The sequence below is a fragment of the Schistocerca serialis genome, chromosome 1 (assembly GCF_023864345.2).
Source record: "Schistocerca serialis cubense isolate TAMUIC-IGC-003099 chromosome 1, iqSchSeri2.2, whole genome shotgun sequence".
NCBI lineage: Eukaryota > Metazoa > Arthropoda > Insecta > Orthoptera > Acrididae > Schistocerca > Schistocerca serialis.
This window is the reverse complement of record NC_064638.1, coordinates 542545703-542571572: the sequence shown is the minus strand read 5'-3', so window position 1 is coordinate 542571572 and position 25870 is coordinate 542545703. Positions and strand designations below refer to the sequence as shown.

At 42.0% G+C, this 25870-nt stretch overlaps 1 protein-coding gene across 1 annotated transcript in view; it reads left to right on the top strand.

Moving 5' to 3' along the window:
- LOC126412230 (putative fatty acyl-CoA reductase CG5065) overlaps positions 1–13075 on the top strand; it is a 125391-nt gene extending 112316 nt beyond the window's left edge. The window contains exons 8-9 of the mRNA XM_050081761.1: positions 2565–2828; positions 10882–13075. Coding sequence (XP_049937718.1) covers positions 2565–2828; positions 10882–11005 — 388 coding nt within the window. The 3' untranslated portion in view covers positions 11006–13075. The remainder of the gene's footprint in view (positions 1–2564; positions 2829–10881) is intronic.
- Positions 13076–25870: the final 12795 nt, after the last annotated feature.

The following is a 25870-nucleotide window of genomic DNA, read 5'->3' as shown; positions in this document are numbered from 1 at the left end:
CGCGCAGACAAAATCCCAAACCCGGCCGGTAATCGAGCCCGGGACCCCGTGACAGCCACTCTGTATCTGTATACCGTCTATCCCTAAAGTGATCCCTAGACTGTCAGTAATATTGTGCAATATTTCTTATTGCACTGAATTACTAACCATCTATGTGTGGGATTGAAGGTGGTTGCAGTACTGCATATTTTGAAATACAGTGTCGGATCTACTGTCTGTACTCTGTAATCTCTGGCTAATACTTAGACAGCTTTATCAGCTCAGCCCCCTATATTATTTGTATTGCACGATTTGCTGTGTTGTATAAACAAAATCGCCGAAATTACTTCGTAATCTGTGATACATGCTTCATTTTAGATTTATTGGAAGGCCAAGGTTCTCAGCCGTATGGAGTCTAAAATCAAATGTCTAATAACTGTCAGAAGGAAACCGAGAAATACAATATGTTATTAAATATGTGGAAATGCATCCGAAAACAGATAACCTATAATTAGTGAAACAGTTACCTTCATTGTGGCCTAGTTATGGGAAATACAGCGGAAAGCAGAGCTTCAACTGACGGGCTTCTGGAGTCAACAGTTTGATATATTTGATGCCATAAGTTTTTACAAGGGCAATATTTTCCTTCTGATTCAAATACAACCACAATTTAAGTATTAAATAGCTACATATGCAGATGATAAACTGGTATTCATTGGACAAATATATTATACTAGAACTGACATGTTAGTACTTTTTCACGCAATTTGGGTGTATCCATCCTGAGAAATCAGTACCCAGAACAACCACCTCTGGCCGTAACAACGGCCTTGATACGCCTCGGAATTGAGTCAAACAGAGCTTGGATGGAGTGTACAGGTACAGCTGCCCATGCAGCTTCAACACGATACCACAGTTCATCAAGAGTAGAGACTGGCGTATTGTGACGAGCCAGTTGCTCGGCCACCATTGACCAGACGTTTTCAATTGGTGACAGATCTGGAAAATGTGCTGGCCAGGCAGCAGTCGAACATTTTCCGTATCCAGAAAGGCCGGTACAAGACCTGCAACATGCGGTCGTGCATTATCGTGCTGAAATGTAGGGTTTCGCAGGGATAGAATGAAGGGTAGAGCCACGAGTCGTAACACATCTGAAATGTAACGTCCACTGTTCAAAGTGCCGTCAATACGAACAAGAGGTGACCGAGACGTGTAAACAATGGCACCCCATACGATTACGCAGGGTCATACGCCAGTATGGCGATGACGAATACACGCTTCCAATGTGCGTTCACCGCGATGTCGCCAAACACGGATGCGACCATCATGATGCTGTAAACAGAGCCTGGATTCATCCGAAAAAATGACGTTTTGCCATTCGTGCACCGAGGTCCGTCGTTGAGTACACCATCGCAGAGGCACCTGTCTGTGATGCAGCGTCAAGGGTAACCGCAGCCATCGTCTCCGAGCTGATAGTCCAGGCTGCTGCAAACGTCATCGAACTGTTCGTGCAGATAGTTGTGTTGCAAACGTCCCCATGTGTTGACTCAGGGATCGAGACGTGGCTGCACGATCCTTTACAGCCATGCGGGTAAGGTGCCTGTCATCCTGACTGCTAGTGATACGCGGCCGTTGGGATCCAGCACGGCGTTCCGTATTACCCTGCTGAACCCACCGATTCCATATTCTGCTAACAGTCATTGGATCTCGACCTACGCGAGCAGCAATGTCGAGATACGATAAACCGCAATAGGCGATAGGCTACAATCTGACCTTTATCAAAGTTGGATACGTGATGATACGCATTTCTCCTCCTTACACAAGGCATCACAACAACGTTGCACCAAGCAACGCTGGTCAGCTGCTGTTTGTCTATGAGAAATCGATTGGAAACTTTCCTCATGTCTGTACATTGTAGGTGTCGCCACCGGCGCCAACCGTGTGTGAATACTCTGAAAAGCTAGTTATTTGCATATCACAGCCTCTTGTTCCTGTCGGTTAAATTTCGCGTCTGTAGCACGTCATCTTCGTGGTGTAGCAATTTTAATGGCCAGTAGTGTAGTATTTTAAGCCTTCTACAACAATTGTCCACATTTCCATCACGATTAAGCTTATTGACTGTGGTGACATAGCACTTCTGAATTTGTCTTCAAATGAATTTCTTGTAGCCAGATAACCTAAAGTGTTTACAGGCGCTGAGCTGAAAAAATATTGTCTCTCAAAAGACTGTCCTTTATCTTATCTAAGAGTGTAATCTTTTGAAAAAGTACATCAAACGAGCGTATTCTCAGAAAGTATCGTTAATCATTTGGCTTGCTTGTTCTCAAGTCACGTGGTAAATTTTCGTGTCTCTTTCCACCCATCTAAGCTGCTTCATTCCTTTCCACTAGCGCAAAGACTCATCATGGTCCACATAACTGATGGTGTGCGGATGCGCCGTGGTTGCTTCTCCGAGATTTGACGTGAATTTTGCACAACATCACTTCGCTGTTTGAAGCCAACCACCAATATATTGTACAATGTTATACACCCAATATTACAGACAGTCTACGAGCCACATCACGCTACGTGTCGTGTTGTCGCAGGCTGCTGCAGGCGCAGCGGAAGTACTGGCGCGCCATGTGGCGTGCGCGCTTCTTCTCGTGCCGGGACTGGTGTTTCCGGACTGGTGCCGCCGACAGGCTGCGTGCGCGCATGTCGCCGGCCGACCTCCGTCGATTTGCTGTCGACGTCGACTCTGCCGGAGTCGACTGGGAACGACTCTTCAGCGACTCAGCGCTCGCCGTGCGCCGCTACGCGCTGCGGGAGGACCCCGCCACCATACCGGCCGCAAGGGCGCGCATGCGCAGGTACCTCACCCCGTCTGCATGCATTCCAGCTCTGACGACTAAGTCTGTATTTTCAATACTACCTCAGTCTAGCATAACAGTCGCGACACTCCGCAACACTCCGCCTTCTTTTTGTTACCCACTGCGATTGCAGCGCGCCAAGTGGCCAATAAGTTATACTATTGAGTTCGGTAAGATCTTGCGAAAGCGAAAGAGAATCTTAATTGTTTATATTGGTCTATAGAATGGTTTTTACAAACGGGAGTCTCTGGAGCGCAATACATTGCAGCAACAACAAAACAACAACAAACAAGACACCACATTTGACTTGTTTTAGGTTTTCTGACGGCCTTAGGAAGTATGAACCGCTACATTACAGAACAGTTTATTTGCGATTTTCTTCTAACCGACAAATATTTGCTGGAGAACGTAGCGTCTCTAAGAACAAAAAAATTGCTAGTAAACAGCAAAAGACCTGACCTTTCGCAGAAAGGCGTTGTACATCTACTCAAAAGCGTGAAGCTTACTCCGCTACGCTTCCAGCCAAAGCAGTGTGTGTGGAACATATGTAACGCATATGGAATGCAATACCTACATGATTTAATGTAGCAGGTAATCTGTCACAATTGTAGATGAAAGAAAAACCACACAGATGTGATAATAAAATAACAAAAGTAATAAAACTATTTCCAAACACAGAAGAAACCAGTTCCACAACTGTTGCTGCACTGTGCCACAGACGACAAGAATCTTCAACATGTTGACTTTGGAAACAAAAATAATTACGTTAACAAAAATATTTATGTGTCAGAAAGTGGAGTGAAGTGTAAGACTGAGCGAAACATTAGGCTCCCAACAAAGGAGTTACATGTCAAGGACAGTGCCTGTCATAATAATAATAATAATAGAAAAAAAAGAAATACATTCTTCTCACACATGAAATCTGTGTTTATATTTCCTTGTTTTTAGAGGATTACGCTGCAATTATACATACATTCGAAAGTATTCCATCATTACTAACTTGTAGCTAATGTCACTGAATAAAGGAATTTCGGACGTTCTCACATGTATTTCATGGTCATTCATATCTCTTGATAATTTATTAACGCTTAGAACTCAAAAATTTAGTAACTATTTCGCTCATTAATTAGAAAAATGAGTAAAAAGTTAGTTTCACTTTAAAGCTGCTTTCTCGCCGCTTGGGGCGATGGTGTCACATCAAATGTCAGTTGGTAACAATTTTCAAAGCAGTGAATGTCGCCACTGTGCATGTTAGACTGTGGTACTGTGAATTATCACAGTTATAACACTCATTGCCGCCAGAGTGGTTATAGGCTCAAAGCTAGAGCGACAGTAGCGCTCAAAGCAGTAAGAAAGTCACAATGTTTACACGAGGCTCCCAAAACCGAATTTCGTAAGCCGATTTCTCAATACCGCTTCTGGTTTGTCATGTAAACACTTCAGAATCTGGAAATCCGGTTCTAGTTGCCGCTTTTCCAATCCCACAATCGATTTTCGCTACCATGTAAACGCAACTGGTTTTGAAACGTGCTTTGTTCGTCAAGTTACGTCTTGTTTTCAGAATATTAAGTTAATATGGACTTATTATCACCGAAGGAGAAGTATAAACATTAGACTGTCCATGAAACTGTCTACCTATAATATTTAAGTGAAGAGATATAACGATTGTGTTAAGTGACTCAGAAACTGTATCAGCTTCTTTCCAGACGCCATATTTAAATGGGCTTGCAAATACTCTTCAGACCTTCGCATGTAAACACGACAGTGAAAAACTGTTTCCGAAATTCAGTTTTCGTCTTCCGGAAGATGCGTCGCATATAAACGTACTGAAGTGAATTCTCCGCTCATTGTAAATCAAAGCTCAATTTCAACAGTGTTTGTTCCTAGTCGGAGGTTTCAGAAGGAGGCCGTAGGTGAAACATACACTAAATCTGCATTAACTGAAGTTGCGTTTCTGATGAAACTTAATATACTCCAAGCTATGTATAAAATTGCTTGAAATTATCCGTTTCTTTCCGTATCGATGTCATAAGTTATAAGTTTACCAGCTTTCTTCCAGTGGTTCAAGTTTACGGTTTGTTTTTATAAATTAGCCCCAGCGTAGTAACATTTATTGGAAGACAGAAGGACCTCTTATTCGTAGCGACATATTAGGCTACACGCCCCAGTCCGCCACAAACCCGATGTTCCAAAGCCTGATATGAGTGCACTTTTCAGCTTACTTTTAGGCAGTTTCTTTCAAAAGCAAGTGAAGTGTCACAGTCAATGTATAGATTCAAAAGGCCTCGATACAGTTACCTGTAATTTGATTTACCAAAGTGGCAATATTCTAATTTATATTCATTAGTTAATATAAATAAATCGATAATATTCACTCGGAAAAATCTAAATTCTAAATCTGTTCAGAAAATGCATTATTTTGATACAAATATGAATCACATCCTGTGCAATTTTGATTTGGACGTTCTTGCAGTGATTTTAGTTCCTGTATGTTAAGGTGTTCTGTCCCCATGTCAACCCAGTTCAGACAGTATATTATAAAAATGATTTGCATCTGTACAAACCGAAAGAGACTGAAGACTGTGATTCACTGAAGATTAAGCTACAGCGTCATTCAAAGTTATAGAAATTTTCATTTACTTTATAACACACATATTCTCTGCCATAGCAATGACGTCACAATCCACTGTAATAAATGAAGCCATCACAGCTGAAGGTGGGCAATTGTGGCGGAGGGGTGAAATTCATACAGGGACGTCCGGTAGCACGACCTTGGTTCGCTGCGGGGCCGTTTCTACCATTAGGCAAGACTAGTTGGCCACCTAGAGCGGCAATATCTTAGCAGCGGCAAAGGTAGGGAAAAATTAATTTCAAATCATACGGGGAGAAATATTGAGCAAATGAGGAAAAAAAAATGAAAAAGAGGAAGAATTGAAACATCGATCTATTTTCTCAGTAGCATATGGAACAGCTACTTAATAACTCTGTACTTACCTTGATGAAAATTCCTCATTCCAAAAATGTTTCAATGAAAACAGAAATGAAACAACACCACGGTTATCCGGTATAGCATAATTTCTAAATTCAACGAAATGTTAATTCGCACCAGAAAACAGTTCCACATCTTTATTAAACCATTTTCTTGCAATTGAATAAAATAAGTAATTGATGCCAAATTCGATTGCAGTAGTATATTCAGTTGAGTTCTAGTTTAAAATGTTCAGCACATTCTTCCTGTTTCAGTTATTTTAGGAATTTCAAAAATGAGAAAAAAAAATAAGAAATTCAATCCTTTTGTTGTCCTCAATCAGTTTTAAAGAAACGGAGGACAAAATTGAGGACTGTCCCCAGAAAATGACGTCAAACCACCTTAGTTCAGTGGTAAAAAGTATAATAGCAGATTTGCATTGTTGTGCCGTGGTATGTTGGTGATTGTGGAGGGGGAGAGGGGGAGGGATATCAGGAAGACAGACGCTAGTAAAAAAAAGTGGGAAAGTCATTTTTTCAATTCTCGCTAAGGATGGCAAAACGCCCAGCAATCTGCTAAGCCTCTTCGAGCATTACACGTTTATCAGTCCTTCGTGGGTAGTTAAAGTCTTCCATATTGGTTTTCGTTTTCTACTAAAAAGAAGTTGGTTTCATAACACTCTCTTTCAATATCACTGTAAATTTTTTATTCTCTTCACAAGGTTCTGGGCCTTTGTGAAGTATACCTCCTTCTCTTGTGTTTTTGAGCAGTGTATTCACTGTTACTTGTTGAAATCAATTGCAGAACTGTCTTTCTCCTCTCTCATCCCTACTATGAAGTTCATATTCTCCCGTTACTGCGTCTTTTATTTCTTCCCCTATGACCACTTTCTAATCGCCCATAATTATCTGATTATCATCTCCCTTTACATTCTGGATCACCTGTTAAATATCCTCATAAACTATCTCTTTCCATTCACCATTTCCTTGACACATTGTTATGTTACTTGGCTTATTGTTGTTGCTGTTGGTTCCCTTTCAGTTCTGGAAAGAATAATCCTATCATTGAATTTTTCAAAGTAGCTCACTCTGTGCCCTAGCTTCCCATTCATTAAGTCCTATGTCGGTTATACTATTCTCCGCTGTTTTTGATATTGCCCTGTATTCACCTTCCCACAAATCCTTATCTTATTTCCACTTCACCTTCCTGAGCTCCATTTTACCTATAGTGAGCCTTCGAAATTCCTTTTTCACTTTTTCCAATTTGCTTTTTCTTTTGTCTTGTGACTGGTTTGATGTGGCCCGCCACGAATTCCTCTCCTGTGCCAACCTCTTCAGCTCAGAGTAGCACTTGCAAATTACGTACTCAATTATTTGCTGGATGTATTTCAGTCTCTGTCTTTCTCTACAGTTTTGCCCTCTACAGCTCCCTCTAGTACCATGGAAGTCATTCCTTGATGTCCTGTCAACCCGTCTCTACTCCTTGTCAGTGTTTTCCACGTATTCCTTTCCTCTCTGATTCTGCACAGAACCAGCTCATTCCGCACCTTTATCAGTCCACCTAATTTTTAACATTCGTCTGTAGCACCACGTCTGCAATGCTTCGGTTCTCTACTGTTCCTGTTTTTCCATAGTCCATATTTCACTGCCATACAATTCCCCTAGCACATCTAAATATCTGACATATCACACAGCAGTAACTACAGTGTTAACGTTCTGTTGACTATTCAGTCTTTTTGTCATGGTTACCTCCCTGCTGACAGTTCCCTATTGGAGAGCTGACAGGGTGAGTAACCCAGAATATTGTGCCAATGTAGTGGATGTGGTGACAACTTTTTCTATTATGTCCTATGGATAAACATGTCCTATGGATAAACATGGTTTTCAGCACAGTAGTTTCCATTGCCTCCTGCGACCTCATGTTGTTCACCATTGCTGATACTTCTAGCTTTTAGGGACAGTATCCCAAAGCAAGCACAAGACCGTGCCCAGGATCTCAATGCACTTGTCTGCCTCCTTGACAAAACTTTGTGCAGATTAACATTGGGTGTACTTAAAATGGAATAATAGATTTCCACATTTGCCTAGTTCACAGGTAGGAGGCTATTATCGGGGTTACAAATGGAGCACAGCATTACTCAGGGCCAGTGCGTTATCAGCAGAGACTGTTGTCTTATCTTTTCCTTCAAGAGGATAAAGTGAAATACTATACCACTATAAAATTACTTCATTTTTGTTTGTTATCACCAAAGGAAATTTCTGCTAAGTTGGGTATAGTTTATAAGGGGGAGCTCAATTCTCAGCTGTTATGGAATGAGCAACTAAATCCAGTCGTGTCTGCTGTTCCCTTACTGACAGTTCAGGAATACTGCAAAACTACGGCTGCTGAATAAAATGCACAATTTAGTTTTGAACAGATGATTACTAAACATGTACAGAACATTTTATATGAACAATAGAGTATGAGAAAGCTTTGTGAGAGATTGGTGCTGCATTTATTATAAAAACCAGTTTCTCGGCCATGTTGGACTGTGGATCGAACACTTCTTCGAATAAAGGAAACAACTCTTAAAGCAATGACGGTAGAAGTCTAGAATAGGGCCAATGGCGTACTTACGTGTTTAGTGCAGGACTGTTGCCAGGACTCGCCATGAGTTATGATGGGAGCGAAAGAAGCTATGTCAGCTGCTTATATTATATAGCCAGTGAGAGGGCAGCAGGCAGATGTCTTCTGAAGTTATACATTCAAAAGAAAGGGTGAAAAATTGCTGTAAATGATTATTATAAATGTAATTACTCCCTGTTTCAGCTGATTAAACTGTGCTAGTATCTGCAAACCAAGGACAGCGTCGCAACCCATGATGTATTTCCCTGCTCCATGATGCTATGCCTTCGTTCTGTGCAAGCACACCGAGTCAGTGGATCAATGTTTTTTAATTAAATCATGGGAGGTAGCAGGTGGATCAACGTTTATCAATATATCGACCGTGGACCTCAGTTATGAGTTCACATTGATCCACCGACCTTCTCTCATTATTTCATAAAAAAACGTTGTTGATCCGGTTACTCAGTGTGCTTGCGCAGATAGATTGTATAGTCATTTCACCACAAGATTATATATATTTTCGGGTCTCTGCAGTTAATCCATGAGACATGCACCAACGGACGACGTCAGTGTGCAAAACTAAATCACTTAATTCAGCCCATTTATAGCACTCGATGTCATAATCACAAAATATTTCTCTTTAAACTCGCTAAAGCAACGAACAGCAGTAAACAAGATAATGGTTCCAATTGCGCTGCTACATATTCATTGCCTCTGTCCTTGCCTCTCATTGGTTATCTCAAAGAATTATCTCATTTTTATCAAAACTAGACATAATTGTCTTACCGGGATAGCCTCTATCGTCCTTTGAATAAAAATATGGCATTTCAGTCTTTTATCGCTATTTTATTTTTATTTTCAATAATCGGTTTCAGGCTAGCTGCCCATCTTCAGATCATATATTATAGTTACAGAGTAACCTGTCAGTACATAACTATTGGTTCGCTGTCAAATAGTTCTGTACTGACAGGTTACTGTGTAACTTTAATACATGATCTGAAGATGGCCAGCTAGCCTGAAACCGGTTACTGAAAAAAAAAAAGGAATAGCAACCAAAGACTGAAATGCCATATTTTTAATTCTCTCATTGCCTACATGAAAGAGATGCACTGTCAACCTTTAAGCAGTAGATAAGCAACGCTGTGACTGCCACTGTCCCTGATCTACCGTTTAGCTGCAGTGAGTGGACGCCAGCTAGATGCGCTAAAAAATTAAAGGCAATATCGATTTTGTCAGCAGGAATGTATTGGCCAATGTTTTCTGAGACGCCAAGTGATATTTTTTATTGCTTACTTTGCAAATAATAAAACAGTAATTGGTAAACACTATTTGTCTTCTTTGCCAACTGGATAGAAAAACACATCAGAAAGAACGTTTTTATGATAGTAGTAGTAGTAGTAGTAGTAGTAGCTTTATTCACCCGTAGATCTCTTTTTACAAGGATATAGGACATGTCAAATGTGCTTGTTGAATGTGACACAAATGGTTTGAAACAAGATTTAAATTTTCCTGGATATTGCAGGTAATGTCTCCTTATCATATCCATTTGATTGTTTTCATTCAAAAACATATTTAAATTTACAGAGGTTATTGAGAACCCCACACATGATGTTTATGTGATGTGTGTTGTATACAATAATTTTGCAAATGGTTCAAATGGCTCCGAGCAGTATGGAACTCAACAGCTGAGGTCATCAGTCCTCTAGAACTCAGAACTACTTAACCTAACTAACCTAAGGATATCACACACATCCTGAGGCAGGATTCGAATCTGCGGCCATAGCGGTTGCACGGTTCCAGACTGAAGCGGCTAGAACCGATGGGCCACAACGGCCAGCAATAATTTTCGTTACTTCCCTTTTTTTAAGGGACATCCATAAACGCATTTTTTTGCCATTACCTTTGGAATGTTAATGTGCTATGCTGCAATTTCAAAATTATATATCATGAGAGTTATATAATCATTAATGACTGGTAGTCTATTTTCAGACAATTCTTCATACTGCTAATCCTCAGTGGTCTGAAAAGGGACCCAGTTTTTAATGCCTTTTATAACTCTGTATAGCTTTCTCCAGTTCGTAACTGAACAGGGGTGGTGATGGTCCATCCACTGTCCAACTCATATGTTGATCTTGAAGGGCTCAGAGCAGCTGGAATGCCATTTTAAACTTCTTAGTAGTCACGATTACTCTCATTATTGCCAGCAATTATTCATCAGCTATAGTTTCAGCACGACTGCTAAACATATCACTGTTGATGGAACTAAACTATTGTTGAAGCCAGCAAAATTTATACACCTTTTCAGTCTCTTAGCATGCAGATTAACAGTTTTTACGTTGAGACTTTCAGCTATTATTATTACTATTATTATTATTATTAGTAGTAGTAGTAGTAGTAGTAGTATTAGTAGTAGTGTTGTCATTCTTGTTGTATGTTCTTGTTACTGTTATTAATCATCATCATATCGTCATCATCTTTTAGGCTGGAGGTGACCTTCTGGTTGGTGGCACTGTGCATTGCATCAGTGCCGCTACTGCTGTGCACAGACATTGTAGTAGGTGCCATCTGCTCGGTGCTGGTCATCACATTCCTGCTCTGGCTGTGACGTGAACCACCACCACCAGACAGTCAGCTCACCAGCATCTGTCTCCTGCCTGGTACCTGCATTCATACCCACCGTTGATACCAGCATCGACATGTCCATGAAGTTTTGGTGAATACTGTCTGTCAGCTGTCACTTTGGTAATTGTGAAGTGTACTCATGACAAAAGTTATGCTTGTATTTTGCCCATCTGTATTGTAATGTATTCTTAATGGCTACAGTACAACCTGTTTTATCTCCTTAATATTTGAAAGCTTGCAATTTATTGTTGTCGAAACATTTCAACTGAAGGCCAGTGTCATACGTGCACACTAGGGAAGATGTTGGCTTATAGCAACTTGTGTGTATCTGACTGTGATAAGGAGATCGAATAATAGTAACATTCCAGCCAATAAAAAGTGGCACAAGGAACTGAGTGTTCTACTGGGAAGTAGACAGTGCCAGTTTATGGCATCAAAACAGATAACGAGGTGGATATGTGCAGCTGATGTATGAAACAACTCATTTCCTTATGTTTCATCAGTGCATGTGGTGTTAAAGTAGGTCTTAAGGCTTAGCACGGATGTTTCACAATCTGCTAGTTTGTAAACAGCACAGACGCTCTCAAAGTCTCTCAGACAATTGCTAAAGACTGGATTCTTTAATGCGGTTTGAAACCATCCATCAAGCTATTTCACATTATCACACTTTACCAATCTCTGTCCTTGAAGTGGGATCCTGTTGCAACCACTAGGTCTCTGTTACATACAAATAACACTTCAGATATTTTGCTTGAATTTTTTTATTACTTGGTTGCAACCCTGTGCTCAGCTCCTATTTCAAAAATGTAAAGGTAACGTTTTTATTTGGGAGGTGACAAATAGCAGTTTGGGCATCACATGGTGAGAAACGTTGTGATACAAATTGCAGATATACTGAACTCTGTCGCATAGTCTCTTCCAAGTAACATAGCTTGTTTGTGTTGAGTGTTGTGTGTGCAAGGTATTTTAGTGTCCGCGAGAATACATGGGGCTGCATTTAGCTTCCGTGTTCTGTGGTAGCTAACTGTTAGAATTGTAGTAAAAGGATACAGATTGTGTTAGAATATAGTACCGAATCTTTTATTATATGAAAAGGTACTGTAAACAACAGGCTATTTAGGGACTGTACTGACCCTCCTTAGCTGTTTATCGCCTCTCATCAGCAACTAATGCTGACAGCTTTCCTTCTCCCCCTTCCTCATTCATACTAGTGTATTGACCATGAGCTTGACCATGACCCCTGCTCTGTTTCTCTCTCCCTCATAAGTAACATTTCTCTCGCTTATCACCAGTGAATTTACTGTCATTGTGTACCACTGTACTAACTTTTATTGTTGATCTTACCTCTACCATGTTTCTGATCCAGTTTTGCTGGGACCACACATTCTTGCTTTTCGCCACTGAAGGACTTCTAGTCCCTATCCAGTATAATGGATCTTAGGTCCTGTCCTGAACGCAGTTTGTTCAATTCCCCACAGACCAGCATTGTATTCTGACTGAATAAAAACCCTCTGTTTTAGCTGAGACTTGTCTACAACATTTTGTACTAGTTCTTTAAACTGATACTGTCAGGTTTGAATACACGATCCTCAGTGTGCCATACCTTCATTTATCCTTTGTCTACAGAACAACATTTTACAGGCATGCTTATTATGACAATTGAAGCATGTGTACAAATAATGCTGTATGGCACATTTTGCAGTTTTTAGAAAATTGACAAATACTCAAGAGAATTATTTCAATATAATAATGTAACAGGAGATATGTATTGTTTGTGCATACAGTGTGTTGAAAAAACTTGGTTGTGCTTTTCAAAATTGCGCTAAGCATAGTTTTTTTTAAATAAGTAAGTATTAAAATGGAAAAAATCTGTAAAGCAATGGATGTAAAGCATTATTCCACATCAGTCTGTACTCTGCTGTAATGATAAGGTTGTCTAGAATCCAAAAGTTGTAAATAAGAAACAAAACACAAAATGATATATATTGTAAACTGATTACTTTGGTCTTAAAAAAAGTAATAGAACATGAAGTTGTTAACAAATGAGACACAAATCTGGTATATTAAATTCTGTTATCACACTGCAGGTTTCGCAAAAACGCCTATATTCTTGCTTCATGTATTTCACAATGCCCAATAAATCCCTTTTCTTCCCCTTATGAATTTTCGGTGCCCCACTGTAGAGCAACCGAAAACCAGATGGCAGCGGAAATTTTTTTACGTGATGTTCACGTCCATGTTTTACAGTATAATGTCTTTCCCATGGGTGAAGCACGTTGTGACTACGACGCACATCTATGCCTCAAGGAACGTCACTACACATCTTTAACTGGAGTACATTAGTAATTTTGAAAGCTGGTGGGTTTTTGAAAACCAACACAATGGGTCCTGAGTTCTTGAATTGTTCCATCATCACCACCTGAATGGTCAGTATTGAATGATAGAAAAAGGCCTCAGCTACAATTCTGAAGGAACCATAACTTTGAACACTTTCTTTACTTTCTCATTCGATGTAGTATTCTGGTCACAAGGAAGGGAAACTAAGACTGAACACAAAAACTTTTGACGTATTTTTGTGAAGTACTTGCAACTGATCAGGTAGAAATAAAGCGCTCAAACTATTCCGTTATTGGTCTGCCCAACACGGCGGTTTTCCCTACGATCAATTTGCGTTCCATACCTTGTTCAAGTGATTTGTAATTGTAAGTCACAAATTTAAGAGGGCAGGAAACTATATCGAGTGAACCTCTCCTTGCAGTGTATTCATCCCACAACTTTACTGTAATGTATCCAGTACCAAAGTCATGAACTGTGAAATTATACGACGACAGCTGCCTCTCCTAGAAGACCATGCAATGCGTCAATGTAGGATAAAGTAAAACCTGTTGTGCATCAATACATATTACTCGTATACTGTTGTTCCTCTTAGCCATTTCCATAACGTTTTTAGTGCTTTGTATCCTTGGTCTTGCACGATGCAACTGATTCTCAAGTTCCATGTTGTGCAATTCTATTGCATCAGAAGCTGCGATCATTTTGTTGAACAACAAATCATACTGGCTGCAAGTACTTGATCTAGGTGATCCGAAACGCAAATTATAATCTGTTTCAAACGCTTTTATAGTATGACTTGCTTATTGAGTTATCAGGAAAGTTTTCGCTAAATAATTGATACATTCTACAGAGGTTGATATCGGGTTTCAGACTTCTTTTGAAGTTTCATGCCTGCTGTAATGGCTCATCTGCTCTGAGAACCTCGAAATGAGTTCCCGAATCAGAGCCCTGTCATCATTTGATATGGCGTGTGACTTACTGAAATGTTTTCCTCGGCCATCGTTATGAGTGGTCACTCCACCTTTTAGTTCAAGTTGAAGTAGCTGTGTTCATAGCAGGGTGACATAGAATATGTCAAGCAATGTTTTATGGCACCCTTATTTTGACTGGACTTTGTTATTCCGTGAAGTATCGTCTGTCGTACCTTTCTTTCGTCTGTCTGGCACGCCTATTTCCACGGATTTTATCATGTAAATTGTCTGTTCGTCGTACATTAAGACATTATATGCATCGTACAGTTTTAACCTAATTTTCAGTTTTACTTCCTTGCATCCTTCTTTTGAGCACACTTCTGCATTGCATACAAGATCCTGAATCATGCAAAGAATCAATATTACTACCTAATATTCCACTGAATTATCATATTGCACATTCCCTTTTATTAATATAGAAGTGCCCAGATTGTGTAATATATTATTTCATATTATTCGTATTACATACTTTTACTTAATGTTTTCAGAAGATACAGATAACGTACGTCGTTGGAGCCAGGTACTCTACAGGGCACATACGCCGCTGTACATGACACATACACCTTTTTACAAAATCCATACTGCATTATTCCACTCACCTGTGTTGAAGGCTATTTCGCAGGAACTGCCTTTCCTTTTCGTGATTTATGTTCCAGTCCAGCATCACGAAGACTTTTAACGTGCTGCCAATTATCGATGTTCATTTTCGTTTTCCGCGTGTTATTTGTACGTTCCAAACCACTTGAGGTTGCGTCACCTTGCTATACTCCGCCATTCTTGTAACATACAGCATTGTTCGCGCAGACACTCGAAAACTGCGTCTCTCCCCGTGCTGTTTAGTGCTGTGTAAACAGGTCAACTATTACAGAAGGCGACACAGACTGTTGTATACAACATTATTCCACGCAATTATACAAAATGTCAAAACATGCCATACAGCGTTATTCGTGCACATGCTTAAGTTCTCTACGAGTACTGCCTGTTGTGTCCCAAGAAGGAGTTAGGTCACATTGCTATTATACAGCGGTCTTACCTCGGTCTATCTCCTCGATGAGTGGAAGTAGGCGTGGGCCAGTTATGGAACTCCGATAGCTGCTGAAGACAAGTTATAAGTGGTGCAGAAAACAGAACAAGGTGAGGATATTTTAAGGAAACAGGGTAGAAATTCTAAGGCCCTTGTTAATGAACATGGAAGGCACCTCTGGCACCACTCCTAAGCCTGATTTCCAATCGGCTTCCCGTCTACTGCTCTGGGTTCTGTCTGCAGGAACGGCTGGTGCCGTAGCTAACGAATTGGCCTTTAAATCCAATGTCCGGCGGCATGTGACACAGAGACGGTGCCGTCTGGATACTGCTGTTTCCCACTCTGCCCTGTGCAAGAATGTGCTCTCATTTATATTGCTCATAGGTCGTCACAAGAATGTTTCCAGAACAATCCATGACACGCTAGGTAAGGCTAGTCGTGTGCGCAGTATGCCTTCATTACCATATTAGGTTAAGTCTGGAAATATCCCCCCTCCCTCCCCGCCACCCCTCAGAGCTGACAAGTCTCTATTTCCCGCGTATTACATACACTCCTGGAAATTGAAATAAGAACACCGTGAATTCATTGCCCCAGGAAGGGGAAACTTTATTGACACATTCCTGGGGTCAGATACATCACATGATCACACTGACAGAACCACAGGCACATAGACACAGGCAACAGAGCATGCACAATGTCGGCACTAGTACAGTGTATATCCACCTTTCGCAGCAATGCAGGCTGCTATTCTCCCATGGAGACGATCGTATAGATGCTGGATGTAGTCCTGTGGAATGGCTTGCCATGCCATTTCCACCTGGCGCCTCAGTTGGACCAGCGTTCGTGCTGGACGTGCAGACCGCGTGAGACGACGCTTCATCCAGTCCCAAACATGCTCAATGGGGGACAGATCCGGAGATCTTGATGGCCAGGGTAGTTGACTTACACCTTCTAGAGCACGTTGGGTGGCACGGGATACATGCGGACGTGCATTGTCCTGTTGGAACAGCAAGTTCCCTTGCCGGTCTAGGAATGGTAGAACGATGGGTTCGATGACGGTTTGGATGTACCGTGCACTATTCAGTGTCCCCTCGACGATCACCAGTGGTGTACGGCCAGTGTAGGAGATCGCTCCCCACACCATGATGCCGGGTGTGGGCCCTGTGTGCCTCGGTCGTATGCAGTCCTGATTGTGGCGCTCACCTGCACGGCGCCAAACACGCATACGACCATCATTGGCACCAAGGCAGAAGCGACTCTCATCGCTGAAGACGACACGTCTCCATTCGTCCCTCCATTCACGCCTGTCGCGACACCACTGGAGGCGGGCTGCACGATGTTGGGGCGTGAGCGGAAGACGGCCTAACGGTGTGCGGGACTGTAGCCCAGCTTCATGGAGACGGTTGCGAATGGTCCTCGCCGATACCCCAGGAGCAACAGTGTCCCTAATTTGCTGGGAAGTGGCGGTGCGGTCCCCTACGGCACTGCGTATGATCCTACGGTCTTGGCGTGCATCCGTGCGTCGCTGCGGTCCGGTCCCAGGTCGACGGGCACGTGCACCTTCCGCCGACCACTGGCGACAACATCGATGTACTGTGGAGACCTCACGCCCCACGTGTTGAGCAATTCGGCGGTACGTCCACCCGGCCTCCCGCATGCCCACTATACGCCCTCGCTCAAAGTCCGTCAACTGCACATACGGTTCACGTCCACGCTGTCGCGGCATGCTACCAGTGTTAAAGACTGCGATGGAGCTCCGTATGCCACGGCAAACTGGCTGACACTGACGGCGGCGGTGCACAAATGCTGCGCAGCTAGCGCCATTCGACGGCCAACACCGCGGTTCCTGGTGTGTCCGCTGTGCCGTGCGTGTGATCATTGCTTGTACAGCCCTCTCGCAGTGTCCGGAGCAAGTATGGTGGGTCTGACACACCGGTGTCAATGTGTTCTTTTTTCCATTTCCAGGAGTGTAGCTCTGTCTGCGAAACTGTTTGTCAAATGGCGCTACGAGGTTGGCTCTGGTTGTTATCGTTGTCAAACAGTGAGGCAACACTTCCTGCCTATAGCCGACTATGGTTCTGTTCCAGTAGAACAATTCTCAAGTGTGCTAATGAATATATCTGACAGGATTGAGATTCGCAACACTTCCCATCCATCGGGGAAATTTTATAAGCCTTGTCATAAGAGATTATAAAATTTCTGGTCTTATTCCCAGTGCCATTGACTCAGTCCTGCTTTTATTACATTCCAAAATAGTTTACATACATATACAATGGCAAGTTACTGTACTTCGGGCACAACACACCTATGGCACACAATACATATAAAACATAAAATACCTTTGATGTACTTTACATTAAATACATTTAGACATATTTTTCATAAAATAGCTTTGACATATTTATATGGAATACATATAGGCGTACTCTTCAGGAAATACCTTTGACATACTTTACATAAAATCAACCATACGTTTACACTTTTATTACCTTAGCGCGTCCATTTTGCTCACAGTTATTTGCTGGTTTTACACATTCATTAGACTATTCGCAATTTCTGAGTCAATTTTGCCCATGGCTTTACCTCTCGTTTTATCATTTACATAAGAACTTATTATTATAGTTAATAGTTTCCTTATTTTGTAGGTGCGTGATTTACCTTTATCGTGATTTACCTTTTGTCTGTAAATAGTGTTGGGGATTCTACCACTGGTGTGCCGGCCGGAGTGGCCGAACGGTTCTAGGCGCTTCAGTCTGGAACCGCGCGACCGCTGCGGTCGCAGATTCGAATCCTGCCTCGGACATGGATGTGTGTGATGTCGTTAGGTTAGTTAGGCTTAAGTAGTTCTAAGTTCTAGGGGACTGATGACCTCAGAAGTTAAGTCCCATAGTGCTCAGAGCCAATTTTTTTCTACCACTGGTGTGTTAGCTCTTACTACCGTGGAGGGCCATGGTGTCCGTCCTCGCTGTCCCCACGTGACTTTGTCTGGGAAGGGCGAAAGTCTGATTTTAATTCAGCCTCCTCATCATTATACGATTCAGAAGTATGCGTATGCACATATCTAGCTACTCGTAGTTCTCTTGGTGGACCTCTGTTTACAACGTCACACGTCACTGGCTACACAGGTTCTGGCACAGCATCTTCCACTTATTTCACATATTCGTTTGGCACATTTCCTAAAACATTTACAATATGCACATAAACAACACATTTGAAGTTAATACAACCAAGGTTACCGACCCTGAATATTCCCACATGGAAGAGTCACTCATTGACCATCCTCAGAAAGTGGTCCATTGCCGATACTCAATTTCGTTCTGAAGATCTTCAGTGTTGTGTCCCGCAGCTTTTAAATTGTCGAGGTGTCTCACTACATGTTCGAGGGGCAGAATCACCGATATCTCTGACCCTTTCTGCTCCTCGTCCTCTATTGCGCACAAGAAGCACAGTCTATATTTAATGCAGGTACGATATCCTTTTTGCTGGTATTTCTACAGATCACTTGATCAGATAGTAACATGATTTATGTGACATAACCTTTATAACTCAGAAATCTTAGTTTCCCAATTCCTTTTACAGTGATGTCAGTGGATGGTAAATTATTACATAGCACCGTTAATGTTTTGTACTTTGAGACGACGAATAACCACTCAATGTTCCGTACCTGTGTCCAGATGCCTTTGGTTAGTGCTATATACACACATAAAAAAAAGTTTTGCGTCGCCATGGTTCCGAGAGGTCTGGTACCTGTACAGAAAATTGGAATAGAGATCAACATAAACATCATTTCCGTCCTTTTTATTGCTCATGAAAACCATGCATTGCATGTTGTACCACCATACAGCGAGACCTTCAGAGGTGGTGGTCCAGATTGCTGTACACACCGTTACCCCTAATACGCAGTAGCACGTCCTCTTCCATTGATGCATGCCTGTATTCGTCGTGGCATACTATCCACAAGTTCAACAAGGCACTGTCTCTCCAGATTGTCCCACTCCAGCCGGCCGGAGTGGCCGTGCGGTTCTAGGCGCTTAGCGGTCGCAGGTTCAAATCCTGCCTCGGGCATGGATGTGTGTGATGTCCTTAGGTTAGTTAGGTTTAATTAGTTCTAAGTTCTAGGCGACTGATTACCTCAGAAGTTAAGTCGCATAGTGCTTAGAGCCATTTGAACCATTTGTCCCACTCCTCAACGGCGATTCGGCGTACCATAGGTCCCTCAGAGTGGTTGGTGGGGGACGTTGTCCATAAACAGCCCTTTTCAATCTACCCTAGGCATGTTCGATAGAATTCATGTCTGGAGAACATGCTGGCCACTCTAGTCGATGATGGTTGTATGGTTGCATGGTGTCGTGGTTGCAACTATGGACCTCGCCATGGACGTCGGGACTGAAGTTGCGCATCATGCAGCCTAATGCGCACAGTTTGAGTCGAGGCACGACGTCCTGTGGCTCCACGAAAAGCCCTATTCAACATGGTGGCGTTGCTGTCAGGTTCCTCCGAGCCATAATCCTTAGGTAGCGGTCATCCACTGCATTAGTAGCCCTTGGGCGGCCTGAGCGAGGCATGTCATCGACAGTATCTCCTCCATGTTCGAACAACATCCCTTTGGTTCACTCCGAGACGCCCGGATACTTCCCTTGTTGAGAGCCCTACCTGGCACAAAGTAACAATGTGGACACGATCGAACCGCAGTACTGATTGTCTAGGCATGGCTGAACTACAGGCAACAGGAGCCGTGTACCTCCTTCCTGGAATGACTGGAACTGATTGGCTGTCGGACCCCCTCCGTCTAATAGGCGCTGCTCGTGCGTGCTTGTTTACGTCTTTGGGCGAGTTTAGAGACTTTTCTGAACAGTCAAAGGGACTGTGTCTCTGATACAATATCCACAGTCAACATCTATCTTGAGAAGTTCCAGCAAACGGGGTCATGGAAACTATTTTTAGATGTGTGTTGTCCAGCTTGCAATATTGTGGTATCTCTCGTATCGGATGAAGCACGAGGGCCTCATACCTCTCATGGTGATAAATAGACATTAGCTCAAAGTTCTGCGTACACATTTGATGTTTCTTGTTTATACTTTCACAGAATAACTTGCCTCAGGGTAGCTGTGCATACTGCCGTTTTGCTTTGTCAATCATCCAGGGTGACGTAAATCAATAGTCGCTTAATCTTGTCAAACTCTGCAGGTAATGACCATACTTTTCATAAATTATACTCGTTACTGTCAACTGAAGGCACATTTATTATATAATTTAAACTATTGCTAGCAATAAATACACCTAAAACTACTATACATAACAACTGATATCCATGCTCCTCGGTGAGGTCGGAAACTTTTCATCTTTTAATTCTCCCATAATTAATTCCAACCAATTTTCAACTTGTAGCGGATTTATCATGTGTGGTTCCAACAGACCCTTTTTTCATTCACAGCTGCCGTAATCAATAAGTCGTATTCTAGCTCTAGTTCATTAAACATCGTTGTCAGTTGTACAAGTGTTTCATGTTGATTATCACTATCATCGCGTTCTGTATTTTCTTATTTGTGCTGTTCTCAAATTCTTCCATGTGAGCGCTTAACTTCCGTATCCCGCTTGCTATGATTTGATCATTCTTTCTCACTGCATTTATTGCCTGATTGAAACTTATTAATGATGCCCTCAGAATTGTTACCTGTTCCTTCGGAAATCTCGTAAGTTTCCTTTCCTGTTCCACTAGAACATCTATCTTGGCTTTAAAGAAGGAGGCGTCTTTCTCATCTAGCTTACTGAACAATACCTTACTTGTTTCACGGGTTAAGTTCTAAATACCTCTTTCTGAACGGCCTCGCTCTTGTCTGGCTAATTGTCCTGTGAACTTCTTTGCTTCCTTTATCTTGCCTACCTGCCATTTCACAGTATTTCGCACACTCTTGCACTCAGCTGTGGTCAATTTTAATCGTTATAACCTTGCATACAGTGCCCTACTGCTCTTGTCACAAGTTGCTCCGTGTTTCCGAATTTGTCCTGGAATTCTCTTAAATTAAAATAGCTAGCCATATGCCACTTGGTGCTGTACGACCGGATGGTTCCTTGGTTATCGTAATAAATCGCTGGAGAAGACCGTAAACGCTGCACTTGTACATCTTGCAGTGATTTCTTTACTTCTGCTAAACAAGTCACCATACTACTTCCGATCACTTTTAGTATCCACTACAGCCACCTGTAATTAAAACAACTCCTTTAGTCTGTTTACGTGGACCTTCACACGTTTTTGTCTTTTTATTCTAATTACTACATTGCGTGCCTTTATATTCACAAAAGTGAGTGGTCCTCTCCATTGGCTATCAAACTATCAACTATCTGGAATGGCCCCTCCTCACACTTTCATTGCATAACAGCATCCGATCACGTTTTCGGAAACTCTCTGGATTTTCCGTTTTATCATAGTTTATCTTACTTCGTTCCTTATGCTCTTACGTGGTGGTCCTGGCATCCTGATGATCTGCATTCTATGATGCATCTCTGTCGTTTAATCGTCCTAGTTATAGATCATATTCTCAGGTTATGTCTACAATAATCCTGGAAGGTTACATTTCCGGCCAAAAAAATAATTCGAATGGCGCATACCCTGTTATACTACGTAGCATAGTATTGTACACGAAAGTGGCATATGGCACCCAACTATCCTAGTCAGTCTGATCTCAGTTAGTGTACTGCCGTAACATCTGAGTCAACGTCTGATGCGTGCGTTCAAGTGTCTCATTTGTCTGTGCGTGGTAGCTATTTGTTTATATATTATTGATCTTTAGTACTTTATATACGCACTTCATTGTTGTTGTTGTTGTGGTCTTCAGTCCTGAGACTGGTTTGATGCAGCTCTCCATGCTACCCTATCCTGTGCCAGTTTCTTCATCTCCCAGTACCTACTGCAACCTACATCCTTCTGAATCTGCTTAGTGTATTCATCTCTTGGTCTCCCTCTACGATTTTTACCCTCCTCACTGCCCTCCAATACTAAATTTGTGATCCCTCGATGCCTCAGAACATGTCCTACCAACCGGTCCCTTCTTCTCGTCAAGTTGTGCCACAAACTCCTCTTCTCCCCAATTCTATTCAATACCTCCTCATTAGTTATGTGATCTACCCATCTAGTCTTAAGCATTCTTCTGTAGCACCACATTTCGAAAGCTTCTATTCTCTTCCTGTCCAAACTATTTATTGTCCATGTTTCACTTCCATACATGGCTACACTCCATACAAATACTTTCAGAAACGACTTCCTGGCACTTAAATCTATACTCGATGTTAACAAATTTCTCTTCTTCAGAAATGCTTTCCTTGCCATTGCCAGTCTACATTTTATATCTTCTCTACTTCGACCATCATCAGTTATTTTGCTCCCCAAATAGCAAAACTCCTTTACTACTTTAAGTGTCTCATTTCCAATCTAATTCCCTCAGCATCACTAGACTTAATTCGACTACATTCCATTATACTCGTTTTGCTTTTGTTGATGTTCATCTTATATCCTCCTTTCAAGACACTGTCCATTCCGTTCAACTGCTCTTCCAAGTCCTTTGCTGTTAAAGCTGCATGCCCTCGGGAAAAATTACGGCTGTAGTTTACCCTTGCTTTCAGCCGTTCGCAGTACCAGGACAGCAAGGCCGTTTTGGTTATTGTTACAAGGCCAGATCAGTCAATCACCCAGACTGTTGCCCCTGCAACTCCTGAAAAGGCTGCTGCCCCTCTTCAGGAACCACACGTTGTGGTTGCACCTACGGTACGGCCATCTGTATCGCTGAGGCATGCAAGCCTCCCCACCAGCGGCAAGGTCCATGGTTCATGGGGGGGGGGGCACTTCATTGTATCACTGACGAAATTACCACCAATGTCGTTTAACAACACTGTCGGGAATTGCGAATTTTAGGATAACGTTTTCTAATAGCTTCCTTGCTACCGGATCCATAACATGTCCCTCTGTCGGTTCAGTCAGAACAAACTTAGTCCTGAAGTGTCTAAACATACCACTATCCTGAATTTGACGTTGATAGGTAGCCTACGATATCAATATCACATAGTTCAAAAGTAAATTAAGGCGTAGGTTTAATTCTACAGGTTTCTTCGCTTTGCCCTACGTGATTTTATTCTTTTGACAGCTCTCTCATGAGCATATAAACTTCTCAATACTGGACTTCATTCGGGGCCAGTTACAATACTGTTTCACATGTTCATACAGTCTTTCCATTCCATGGTGCACGCCTGTCGGTGGCACAAGCATTTGCATTGAGACTGGTGATTTATTTTCGTGGCACAACACTGTGTCCTGGCCCTCTGGCGATACCTCTGCTTTCCCTTCTTGTGTCTGCTGCTCCGCGGCGTCTGTACTGCCCACTAATTCTGTGTCAGATGTCTCGGCTCGCGGCTACGACGCCGTGGTATCCGCACCACTATCTACACTTTCCTCCATGTTGTGTGATGGCTTGTATCCTGCATCGCACACGTTGCTAATGGTGGGATAATGAATCTGACACTTGGTTATGTTTCCCTTCCTTGTATTTTATTTGGTAGTCAAGTTCTTCCAATTTTAAATGAAATTTCATTAAGCGTGAAGATGGCTCTGATATACTTTCTAGCTTATCGTGAGCCACCATTTTGAACTTTCTGACGAATAAATATTGCCTGAAGTACCTCACTGCCCATACGATCGTGAGCAACTCTCCCTCCGCCATACTATAATTCTGCTCAGCCTTATTAAGCGTCCGCGATATAAACTGAGATACACACAGTGCCTGATGTTGCTGATATCAGTTTTTACTATAAACTCATTGTCGAAATCCCAGTACTGCAGTGTTCGTGGACAGATCAACTTTTCCTTTAGTTGTTCGAATACGTCCTCTTCGTACACTCCCCAACAAGTCGTGCAATGGTTTCGCCACTTTACTGAAATTACTTAGGAATTGACGGTAATATCCGACAAGACTAGGGAAAGATTTTAGTTTTGTCGGCGTCTTAGGTTGAGGATACCTTTTGATAGCTTCCACTTTGGTGCAGTTGGGATGCAGCACCAAAGCCCTTAAGACATAATGAGACTTTCACTCTGCAGCGGAGTGTGCGCTGATATGAAACTTCCTGGCAGATTGAAACTGTGTGCCGGACCGAGACTCGAACTCGAGACCTTTGCCTTTCGCGGGCAAGTGCTCTTGGTAGAGCTCTTGGTAGAGCACTTGCCCGCGAAAGGCAAAGATACCGAGTTCGAGTCTCGGTCCGGCACACAGTTTTAATCTGCCAGGAAGTTTCATATCAGCGCACACTCCGCTGCAGAGTGAAAATCTCATTCTGGAAACATCCCCCAGTCTGTGGCTAAGCCATGTCTCCGCAGTATCCTTTCTTTCAGGAGTGCTAGTTCTGCAAGGTTCGCTTCTGTAAAGTTTGGAAGGCGAAGGTCCCGCATTCGAGTCTCGATCTGGCACACAGTTTTTGTCTGCCAGGAACTTCCCTTAAGACATGTTCTGAAAACGTAACTTCTTTCTGCAAGAATTCGCACTTGTCCTCTTGTAATTTCAAACTGGGTTATCTCAGTCGCTCATATACCTTTTCTAGTTGAGCGTTGTGCTCCTCTAACGATACATTTGCCACAACCACATCATCTGGATATATAAAGACTCGGTTATCCTGTACTTCACTAATTACTGTATTCATCAACTGTTGAGAAGACGAAGGCGCGTCTTTTAGTACCATTTTGAGGAAACTGTCATTGAGCTTTCGATAATCGGTCACTAACATCCCTCGGCCTCAGCCCGCAGAGCCTCATTTCGTGCTTGAAATATTTGGCACATTCTTTGGTTTATAATTGAACCGTGTATTTACGTTCAAAATCTTTTCTTAAAGAATTTACTTTATTTACTAGCGATTCATCAAGAACATTAATACATTTAATCACACTATCTGAGCGTGGAAGTAGTTGCCAGGGGGTAACTGAAGAAAACAAATTTCTTTCAACAAATGGAAATTTTATTCCTAAAAACCCTTTCTTTTTTTTAAAAAAAAAAAAAGCAGATTTAACAATTATAATCAGAAAGCGCCCTCTAAATATCAAGTTACAATTTATTCAGAGGCAGAAATAACAATTTTTTTTTTTTTGACAGTATCAGCTTTCGGGCTGACAAGCTTGTCGCTCCCTTTTAACACGGCCGTAGTCACGACCGCTCACAACAACCTCTGAAAGACTAAACTGGTGCAAATCTGCAACACACCAGATTACTTTAAACTAAAAATTTTAACAACTCACACAATCACATAAACTATGCACCCTGTAGGAGGGATGGAAATGGTACAAAACACTCACATTAAAAAAAATTACATGCCACCGAAAGTGCAACTTGTTTTTAAAAGAAAACTCTTACGGCGGAAGGGTGGCAACTTTATATACTAAAATGACCATTTAGATAAACACCCATGAAATGCAGTCTTACATAAAATACACAAACATGCTCTACACTACACTTATACCGCCTCTCAAGATGATAGGCAAGATAAA